Source organism: Bos indicus x Bos taurus, chromosome 4, assembly GCF_003369695.1.
Source record: "Bos indicus x Bos taurus breed Angus x Brahman F1 hybrid chromosome 4, Bos_hybrid_MaternalHap_v2.0, whole genome shotgun sequence".
NCBI classification, from domain to species: domain Eukaryota; kingdom Metazoa; phylum Chordata; class Mammalia; order Artiodactyla; family Bovidae; genus Bos; species Bos indicus x Bos taurus.
The window spans coordinates 6,233,190-6,243,655 of record NC_040079.1 but is presented as its reverse complement, the minus strand read 5'-3'; the positions used below and the strand labels follow the sequence as shown (position 1 = coordinate 6,243,655).

General features: G+C 63.1%; 2 protein-coding genes across 2 annotated transcripts; one reads left to right on the top strand and one right to left on the bottom strand.

The window, feature by feature from the left end:
• Window positions 1-298: 298 nt before the first annotated feature.
• Window positions 299-4,641, top strand: ASIC3 (acid sensing ion channel subunit 3). Its single transcript, XM_027538601.1, has 11 exons — window positions 299-1,205; window positions 2,200-2,350; window positions 2,528-2,655; window positions 2,770-2,965; window positions 3,057-3,113; window positions 3,228-3,375; window positions 3,671-3,762; window positions 3,862-3,941; window positions 4,034-4,108; window positions 4,294-4,352; window positions 4,453-4,641. Exons 1-11 carry the CDS (start codon window positions 672-674, stop codon window positions 4,529-4,531), a joined length of 1,599 nt encoding a protein of 532 aa, XP_027394402.1. The 5' UTR covers window positions 299-671; the 3' UTR covers window positions 4,532-4,641.
• A 1,114-nt stretch (window positions 4,642-5,755) lies between these two features.
• On the bottom strand, window positions 5,756-10,119 carry CDK5 (cyclin dependent kinase 5). Its single transcript, XM_027538595.1, has 12 exons — window positions 9,982-10,119; window positions 9,221-9,309; window positions 9,064-9,131; window positions 8,888-8,948; window positions 8,735-8,791; window positions 7,606-7,701; window positions 7,394-7,468; window positions 7,150-7,246; window positions 6,940-7,009; window positions 6,329-6,389; window positions 6,137-6,217; window positions 5,756-6,025 (listed from the first exon to the last, which is right to left on the bottom strand). The coding sequence occupies exons 1-12, from the start codon at window positions 10,016-10,018 to the stop codon at window positions 5,939-5,941; spliced, it is 879 nt and encodes a 292-aa protein (XP_027394396.1). The 5' UTR covers window positions 10,019-10,119; the 3' UTR covers window positions 5,756-5,938.
• Between the last annotated feature and the right edge of the window lie 347 nt (window positions 10,120-10,466).

The following is a 10,466-nucleotide window of genomic DNA, read 5'->3' as shown; positions in this document are numbered from 1 at the left end:
CCGCTGTTTGCGAAAGAGCAGATGAACCGGGGTGAGGTTGAGGGGGTGGGGGGGCGAGGGCTGGGCCTGAGGGTCAGCGGCTGCCCCTCAGGCCCAATATTCAGGGGCTGCAGCTGGGAACCTGGGGTCCACCTGGAGCACCCCAGCCCCAATTTGTCTCCGGGCTCCCCCTCCTCAAGCCTGATCCAGGAATGCTGTGGTTTCCTGCTGGCGCCTCTGGTAGTCTCCACTGCCACCCCCCTCCCTTACCCCCCCCAACGCTGCACTAATGGCTCAGCCTGGGGCCCCAGGGACCTCCCCGCCCCCCCCAGACTGTTCTGCCAGCCCCCTTGCCCCCTCACCGCTGAAACCCAATCCTCTGCGGCAGCTCCGGCTCAGCCAAGCAGCCTCCAGCAGAGCTGCCCTGCCTGCCACGTCGGCTGCACCCTACCTGGTCTCTGCCACGGAGTGCCCCCCGCACCCTGGGGCCCATCACTGTGCCCAGCGGGGCCACCACCTGGGGCCAGAGGAGGCCAAGGGGACCCTCCGACAGACAGGACAGCCCGTCTCCCCAGGCCAGTGCCCCGCCTCTCCCCTCCTTGACCCACCCCTGCATGACCCTTCCCAACCCTTGACTGACCCTCTCGCCTGCCCCCTTGCGCCCCTGCACCCCCGCCCCGGGGGCTGCAGCCATGAAGCCCCCTGCGGGCCCGGAGGAGGCCCGGCTGCCCGCCTCGGATATCCGCGCGTTCGCCAGCAGCTGCACCATGCACGGGCTGGGCCACGTCTTTGGCCCGGGGGCCCCGCCGGCACGCCGGGGGCTGTGGGCTGCCGCCGTGCTCCTGGCCCTGGCCACCTTCCTGTACCAGGTGGCGGGGCGGGTGCACTACTACAGCGAGTTCCACCACGAGACGGCCCTGGAGGAGCGCGAGAGCCGCCGGCTCACCTTCCCGGCCGTCACCCTGTGCAACGTCAACCCACTGCGGCGCTCACGCCTCACACCCAACGACCTGCACTGGGCCGGGCCTGCGCTGCTGGGCCTGGAGCCCGCCGAGCATGCTGCCTACCTGCGCGCCCTGGGCCGGCCCCCTGCGCCCCCCGGCTTCATGCCCAGCCCCACCTTCGATGTGGCCCGGCTCTATGCCCGGGCCGGGCACGCCCTCGAGGACATGCTGCTGGACTGTCGCTACCGAGGCTGGCCTTGTGGGCCTGAGAACTTCACCACGGTGAGCCGTCTGTGCCAGCCTCCCCCAGAGCCAGGGGTCCTGGACAGCCGTGCTGCGCCAGGGGCCAGGGGTCCCCTCCCCTCGCCTCACCAGTGCCTTTCTGTTCAGCCCAAGAAGCAGTCCTTCTCAGTCCCCTCCCAACTCTCAGCTGGACTGCAGAGGGCAAGGTCACATTGGGGGCACTGGGGGCCCTCACCCAGGCTGGCTCTGGGCCCAGGTCTGGTCTGGGGAGAGCCTGCTCCTAGGGAGTTGGGGTGTGCTGGGAGTGTCTGGTGTGCTGGGCCAGGGCCCCCTACTTCTCTGCCAGCAGGGAGGGAGCTTGGTTTACCTCTGCCTCTTCTGCCAGACCTGAAGGAGGGCAACTGGGACCTTCTTCCTTTTATGCCAGTCTCCAAAGAAACACTTGTCCTGCGGGCTGTGCCCAGGGCCTGTGGTGAGGGTGAGGCATGGGGGTGATGGGAGCTTGTGAGAGTCCAAGTCCATGTGCCGGTTAAGGGAGGGTCTGGAGGCATGAGGCTTCCCTGGTGGCTCAGCTACCAGGTAAAGAATCTGTCTGCAGTGCAGGAGACCCAGGTTTGATCCCTGGGTCGGGAAAATCCCCTGGAAGAGGAGATGGGCTACCCACTCCAATATTCTTGGGCTTCCCTGGTGGCTCAGCTGGCAAAGAATCCACCTGCAATGCAGGAAACCTGGGTTTCATCCCTGGGTCGGGAAGACCCCCTGGAGGAAGGCATGCAACCCACTCCAGTATTCTGGCCTGGAGAATCCCATGGACAGAGGAGCCTGGCAGGCTACATACAGTCCATAGGGTTGCAGAGTCAGACACGACTGAAGCAACTTAGCACACATGCTGGGGGCATGAAGATGCGGGCTTCAGTGTTCAAAGAGAGAGCCAGGTAGAGGCCAGGGAGGAGAGAGGTGGCAGGGTCCTCGCGCTGGCCTCGGGAAAGGGCCTCCTGGCCCCGGAGACGTCTGTCCTCTGCCTGCCCCTCAGATCTTCACCCGGATGGGGCAGTGCTACACCTTTAACTCTGGCGCTGATGGAGCCGAGCTGCTGAGCACCCCCAAGGGTGGCATGGGCAACGGGCTGGAGGTTATGCTGGACGTGCAGCAGGAGGAGTACCTGCCTGTGTGGAGGGACGTGGGTACGGGGAGGGGAGCGTGCAGGGGGCGTCCCGGGAGTGGGCCCGCGTGGAGCCAGGCCTGTCCTTTACTGTGGGAAGGGGTGGGGTTAGCTGGTCACAGTCCTGGGGAGAGGGGGCTGCAGCAGGGGGCCCCCTGGGACCTGGGCCTCAGGACTCAGGGTCCCCCTCTTCCTGCAGAGGAGACCCCGTTTGAGGTGGGGGTCCGAGTGCAGATCCACACCCAGGAGGAGCCGCCACTCATCGACCAGCTGGGCTTCGGGGCAGCCCCTGGCTACCAGACCTTCGTGTCCTGTCAGAAGCAGCAAGCATCCTCCCTGGTGCCCCCACCCCACCCCCCCCAGACCCCATCCCAGCTCCTCACACCTGCCCCAGGGACCTCACTGCCCGCCAGGGAGCTTCCTTAACCCACCCGCCTCCAGCTGAGCTTCCTGCCGCCGCCCTGGGGGGACTGCAGCTCTGTCTCTCTGGACCCTGACTTTGAGCCAGAAGCGCCTGGTCCTCTGGGTACCCCCAGCCCGGGCCTCAGCCCTCCCTATAGTCTAATGGGGTGTCGCCTGGCCTGCCAGAGCCGCTATGTGGCCCGGAAGTGCGGCTGCAGAATGATGCACATGCCAGGTAAGAGGCTGGGGGCCGCGGAGGAGGGGGTATGGGGAAGCGGGGGTCCTGGGGGCCGCTCCTGAAGCTGTCTCCTGCCCCCGCCGTGCAGGCAGTGCCCCAGTGTGCAGCCCCCAGCAGTACAAGGACTGTGCCCACCCGGCGCTGGGTAAGGGGAGAGCCTCCCGCACCCCGGCCCCACCCCCACCCCGCACCCCGGCTCTGCACCCGGCGCCGGCCCCGCGGGGCGGGAGGACCTGACCCGGGCGCCTGTGGCCGGCAGATGCCCTGCTGCGGAAGGACGCGTGCCGCTGCCCCAACCCGTGCGCCAGTACGCGCTACGCCAAGGAGCTCTCCATGGTGCGGATGCCCAGCCGCCCCGCCGCCCGCTACCTGGCCCGGAAACACAACCGCAGCGAGGCCTACATCGCGTGAGCCCGGCGGGGGGCCTGGGGGCGGGGCGGGCCCCCTCCTCCGGGCGGAACCTCCCTGCGCACCCAGGGCTGGGAAACCCGGCTACCCATCGCTCCCCGGCTCTGGGGGCTCTGGGCAAGCGCCTCAACCTTCCTGAGCTGGGCTCTTCTGAAAAACGGGCTCCCCCCACCACCACCCTCCCCACCAGGGCTCACGAAAGGTCCCAGAGACCAGAGAAGACCAGAGAACGGGGTACCCGTTCCTGCCAGCAGCCGGCACTAGGGGTGTCCAACAAACACTCTCCTCCTCCAGGGAGAACGTGCTGGTGCTGGACATCTTCTTTGAGGCCCTCAACTATGAGACGGTGGAGCAGAAGAAGGCCTACGAAATGTCTGAGTTGCTCGGTGTGTCTGCGCCTACGTGCAGCTAGCGCCCTGCAGCCCAGGGGGAGGCGTGGGCAGGGCAGACAGCTGTGGGCTGACGGGGTGACCCCGCCTCCACAGGTGACATTGGGGGCCAGATGGGACTGTTCATCGGGGCCAGCCTGCTCACCATCCTGGAGATCCTGGACTACCTCTGTGAGGTGGGTGGGCCTGGGCCCCAGCTGGGGGAGGGGGAGGAGTCAAGGCACAGCATCGCGGGGTGGGGTCCACCTCCAGCGCTGCTTGTCCCCAGGTGTTCTGGGACAGAGTCCTGGGTCGTCTCTTCTGGAACCGAAAGCGCCCCCAGAGGCCCTCCAGCGCCAATCTGGTAACAGCCCCCCGAACCCTACCCCTGCCATCGCCACTGTGGGTGCTCAGCCCCCTCCTAAGTGTAGAACACCATCCCTACCCAGCTGGGAGGCAGGGGAGGGGCAGTGACCCTGGCTGGGGTGGCGGGTGGGAGAGACCCCTCCATCCCCGCCCCCACCTCTGACCCTCTCCCTCCTCTCACAGCTTCAGGAAGGGCTGGGCAGCCATCGGACCCAGGTTCCCCACCTCGGCCCAGGCCCCAGGTAATAAGAAATGGCCTCCTGAGGTCAGGAAGGAGGGCAGAGCTTAGGTCTGGGAGGGCAGGGGCCAGGCAGGACCCAGCGCTGCGGTCTGTCTCCCCAGGCCTCCCACCCCCTGCTCCGCTGTCGCCAAGACCCTCTCTGCCTCCCACCGCACGTGCTACCTCGTTACCCGCCTCTAGACGTGGGGGCTGGGGCGCGGTGCCTTCAAGGCCGCACCCCGACACCCTGGATGTGGCTGACCTGCCTGCCTCTTTGCCGCCTTCACCCCAAATAAAGTTCTAGTGCGTCAGCCTCCTCTGCCATTCCTCTTACAGGCCGACTGGCCCAGCCACCCTCAGCCCTACTCAGCCCCAAGAAGGCCCCTGCCCACCATCACCCAGCAGATGTGGTGTCCAAAACGTTAACCCCCCAGAAATCTATGAGAGAAGTGCGCTGGGAAGGCAGGGGTCACTGCACCTCCCTGTGAGTGAGTTTTGTCAAACCGACAACTCAGAGGCAGGCAGACCCGAGGCAGCGGTAGGACGCACCCCTGGGGTCCTGTCAGGGAAGGGCGGGCAGGAGGCTCTTATCTGGAGCCCCCCCACCGAGAAGCGGGGGAACAGGCAGCGGGAAGCGGAGGGGCAGCCCGCTCCCAGGAACCAGACTGCTGTCCTGTTTGAGGTGGTTGTGATTTTTTCTCACGTTAGGGACTGAGTGCTGGTGTGGCCCCCATCTCCAGGGGAACCTCTCTTTGCTTCCCCAGCCTCCTGGCAAGAGCCAAAGGCCCCAGCTTGGGGTTGCGGGGGAGCCCCTTCCCACCCCTGCCAGGAAGCACACACCCAGACCCACTTTCCCTGCACCTTCTCTGTACCCTAAGTGTCGGAAAAGGACAGATTAGGGAGCAGGGCTGGGGGGGTTCCCAACCACAGCTGTGGGCCTCTCCTGGCCCAGCCTGCAGGCCTAGGTGTGGGGGATGAAGATGGAAGAGGAGGGGCGGGTACACAAGGGACCAAAGAACCATGAAGAAAGGCCGGCCCTCTGCTCCCCATTATTTCTGGTGGTTGCTCCCCATTTCTGGTGGAAACCCATCCTTGCCTTTGGACACTGGCAGCCTCACTCCCCAGGACCAGCCCCTCCTGGGCAGAGGAAGGGGCGGGGACAAGAGCACACGAACCACTGCACACACACACCTGCAGGAGCAGCGTTGCCTCCCGCCCCCAGCACAGACACATGGGGTGAGCGTCACAGCCTCCAAGCCCCAGCCTCTGGCCACTTACAGTAGCAGAGCAAGGGTGGGACAGTTAGGTCGCTGGAGCTGGAAGCAGGGTGACAGAGGGTGATGCAGTGAAGCAGACGCTCTCCCCCCAGCACTGCCCTGCCCCGCCCCACCCCACCCCAGAGCCGCGTCACCACCACATCAGCCAGACAGTGGGAAAGGAGCCAATTTATGAAATTAAATAAAGTCCACGGAGGGAGTGAAGACCACGGGTGAGGGCACCTCCACCCTGACCGGCCCAGCACAGCTGGAGCTCAGCACACGGTGCATCCCTGCCTTTCGCCCCTCCCCAGAGGGGGCGTCAAGTGGGCCAGGCCCCCAGCCCTGGAGCCTAGGGGGGGCAGAAGTCGGAGAAGTAGGGATGCTGCAGGGCCTCCTCCGCCGAGATGCGCTGGACCGGGTTACACTTGAGCAGGTTCTGGATGACAGGAAGAGGTGAGGTGGGTTCAGGCCAGGAGGCCTTGGGCTACCCCAGTCCACACCAGCCCCAACAAGTGCGCTGGCCGCCCCCCACACTGCCCTTCATAACCTGCAGCAGGTCCCTCCCTGTGGCGTTGAGCTTGGGCACGACGTTCACCAGGGACGTTGTGGCCGGGTACATCGGGTAGGGCTGTGGTGGGACAGGGAGAGTCAGACCAGCGGTGAAAGGGCGTGGAGACTGCCAGGGCCAGACACTTGGGGTGAACCACGCATGACCCCCGCCCCCCTTGCCCCATCACACCTTATAGTCTGGCAGCTTGGTCATGGCAGGCCACTGCTCCTCGGTTGGCGTGCCCAGGAGTGTGTCCACGGGGTCAAGGGCCACTCAGGTGGAGGAAAGGGGCAGGCGAGGGGTTCTCTCCCCGGGAAAGGAGGTTCCTCCTACCCACCCCCACCCCAGCCCTCCTCACTCCATCCCCCAGTTCACGACACAAGCCCATGCCACCCTCATGCAGTCTCAGCTGCATGCTGTTCTAGCAGACCAGATACTTGACAGCCATGATTAACTACTTTGACTGAAGCCCTGAGGTCCATGGCCCCGGTGAGGCGGTCAGCCTCCCCCTCTATCACCTTCCTGCTCCTTTCTGCTCCCTCACCCTAAGGATTCAGCTCTCAGCGGGGGAGGAGAGAGCCCTCCCTGCCTCCCAGCCACACCAGCCAGCAGCACGCACCTGCCCCATGACCTCTAGGCTGCTCACCACCCTCTGCCCTCAGGACAAGCCCGCAGGTGCCCCCAATCCTGGCCCCGCCCCTCACTGCCCTCCCAGCCTGCACTCTGAGCTCTGGGGGGGCTTTCAGATCCCCTCTCAGGGGTTGGGGGGTGGCGTGAGGTGAAGGGAGATGGAAGGATATCGGAAGATCCTCTTCAGCTGGTCGTCTACATCATTGCCAGGAAAGAGGGGCCGCCCAGCATTGGCCAGCTCTGGGGGAGAGGCGGGGGCGATATAAGAAGAACCCCTCACCCCCATGCCCCCCACTCCCACCGCAGGGGCTCCACTCCGTTCCCCGGAGGTACCCTCCACTCCAATGGGAGAGCGCCTCCGCAGAACCCGGACACGTCACCTGCGAAGATGCAGCCAGCTGACCACATGTCGATGGACGTGGAGTACAGCTTGGCCCCAAAGAGGACATCGGGTGGGCGGTACCACAGCGTGACGACCTGGAGAAGAAGACCCCACCCATGGGAACCCCTAGTTAGAGATGGAGGAGAGTGCTCAGACAGGAGTCCTGGAGGAGGAGCTGAGTGATGCTCATTGGGGACCCCCTCCCTCACTCCCAGCATCCCACCCTTACCCCTGCAGCTCACCTCAGCTGAGTAACAGCGAACAGGGATCCCAAAGGCGCGAGCCAAACCAAAATCAGCCAGTTTCAGCTCCCCATTCTGGGGGTGGGCAGGGAGACAGTCATGGAGAGGGGCTCTTCACAGTCTGAGGGCAGGCCCCCTGCTCCCACCTTCCTGCCTGGCTCCCCTCACCCTGCCCCCACCTCCCAGACACACTGCCCCCTCCCCTGAGGTACCCTGTTGATGAGCAGGTTCTGAGGCTTCAGGTCCCTGTGCAGCACGTTTCGGCTGTGACAGAAGCCCAGGCCTTTCAGCAGCTGGAAGAGGAATGACTGGGGGCGGGGCAGGGAGAAGGTCATCAGACCCTCTGGATGGGACATGCACCCTGCAGGGGATCACGGGCCCTGAAACCCCAGCCGTCTTTCAGCACCAAGCTCAGGGCAACTCACCCCTTCACTACTGAGGACCTTCTTTGTACTCTGCTGGGTACTCGAAATGAAGGCCGAATGGGGGAGCCCTGGTCCCCACCTTTCTGGAACTGGCAGCTTGGTGGGGCTTCCTGCCTTCCCATCCCACACTGCTGTCTGTCCCCTACCTGGCCTCAATTGAACATGGACATCATAACCATCCATGTGTATATTGTGCCGTGTTATCATTTATCATTCTTTTTTTTTTTTTTCCATTTATCATTCTTGAGAATCCCTTGGACAGCAAGGAGATCAAACCAGTCCATCCTAAAGGAAATCAACCCTGAATATTCATTGGAAGGACTGACGCTGAAGTTCCAATACTCTGGCCACCTGATGCAAAGAGCCAACTCATTGGAAAAGACCCTGACGCTGGGAAAGATGGAGGGCAGGAGGAGAAGGGGACGACAGAGGATGAGAGGGTTGGATGGCATCACCGACTCAATGGAATAAGTTTGAGTAAACTCCAGGAGATAGTGAAGGATGGGGAAGCCTGGCGTGCTGCAGTTGATGGGGTTGCAGAGAGTCAGGACTGAGCGACTGAACGACAACAACAGTCATCAAGCACTTATTTCCCTTGGAACCTTGGACAGGGCACTTGGGCCTAGAACAGTGCCTGGCACACAGCATTCAGTAAGAATCTGTAGGATGAGTGAATCTCTTGGAACCTCATTTTCCCACCTCTCGAATGTAAATCCTATCACTGACATCAGAGTTCCTTTCAGGTTAAAGGGGTCACGTGAAAATGATCACTAAAACGGAGGCTCCTAGAAGCAGAAACAGGGTTTTCTCCTCCTCTCGTTCCCTGAGTGTCTCCATGCGGGGCCTGGGAACATGTTCACTGAATACAGACTCCAAATCCAGCCTCAATGAGCTCCCAGGAAACCGGTTTCCTTACCTTCACAATTTCAGGATCTAGGTCACCATTGCAGCTGTCGAAATACTTCTTAAGGTCCTGAAAAAGGAATGGGGGTGGGGGATGGGACAGAGATGAACCTCAGCTGGGGTCCCTGTATCCTCCCAAGGCTACTGGCCCTCCAGCCCGTTTCACCTGGTCGCAGAACTCAAAAACCAACGTCAGCTTCTTGTCGCTGTGCAGGACGTCATGGAGCCTGGGGAGAAGCGAGGGCTTGGGCAGGCAGGGCCACAGCCTGCACCTAAGAGCCCAATATCAGCCCAGCCCATCTCTGAAGCCCCCACCTCCTCTGACCCAGCCCACCCACACACCTGACGATGTTCTTGTGCTTCAGCTCCTTGAGTAGGCAGATCTCCCGAAGGGCAGAACTCGGCACACCCTACACGTTGGAGGGGCCAGGTGGCCACAGTCACATCCCACCCGGCCCAGGCCCCCAGCCCCTCCCTGGCCCTGGCACCCAAGTCCTACCTCGTCATCGTCATCCAGCCTCACCCGTTTCAGAGCCACAATCTCATGAGTCTCCCGGTTTTTGGCCTTGAACACTGTTCCATAGGTGCCTAGAGGAAGGAGGGGAGGGGTAGGGAAAGGATGGGGCACACTTTCCCAACTCAGGAAGCCCCTGCCGGGACAGCAAGCAGCGTGGGAGGGTGTTACTGCTGATACTGGAGGAGCAAGGGAAGAGATCTGGGGTAAAGGTTGGGCACGGCAGAGAGCTCTGTGTGTGGTGATGTGGCAAAGAGGTGCTGCAGATGGCTCAAGGGTGTCTGCAACAGGCAGAGGCTGCAGGGGCCAGGTGAGGAGGTCTATCACAAAGGCCGAGCTTCTGGAGGGTCTGGAAATAGGGAGCAGGGGTCTGGGAGAAGAATAAGGGCTGGCAGGAACGCAGAGGTTGGAGGTCTGCAGAGAGAACTGAGGCTGGGGGTGGGTGAGGTTGTGCAAGAGGTGCTGAGTGAGGATGGAGAGGAAATGCAGGACGTGTAGAGGTCGGGAGGTGGGTCACTGGGAGTGCTAAGGTGGGGAGTGGGGCGTCCATGGGAAACGCTAGCGAAAGGGGGGTGGGGTGGGGGGACTGCTGTCTGCACGGAGTGTTGAGCTAGGGGGCCAGGGCTGCAGCCAGTGCTGAGGTCGGAATCTGTGGGTATTGCTGACGGTAGAGGAGCCAGGGCTGCAAGTAATGCTGAAGGGTCTGCAGAAGAAGATTTTGCAGGAGCATCTCGCGGTCCCATTACCTTCCCCAATCTTCTCCAGTTTCTCGTATTTCTGCATCACGGCAGCCGCGCGAGGACCCTTGCGGGCCCTGGGTTCTAAGACTCCGGGCCCGGCGTTGCAGAGGAGGCGGTACCCCAGCCTCCGGGCCCTGCCCCGCCCTCCCGCCTGCGCATGGGCTTCTGGGGCTTGTAGTCCTAGGACCCCAGGTGTCCCAGTAGCGCCCGGGATGGTAGGCAACAAAAAGACTACAACCCCCAGCAGGCTGCGCTCGGGCTCGCTGCAGCTCTTGCCTCCCGGGGACTCCGGTTCGACCGCGGAGGCCACTCTTGGACTTCAAGTTCCAGGAAGCACTGCGTGTCCGCTTTCCCGGCTCCCCACAGTCGCGCGCGGCTCCCAGGGTGCCCCGCTCGGGTATTCCTTTCAGTGATTACACGCTTCTTTGGGAAAAGAGTCTCTCCGGGACTACACGTTCCAGAATGCTGCAGGGGTGGGGTGGGGTGGAGTG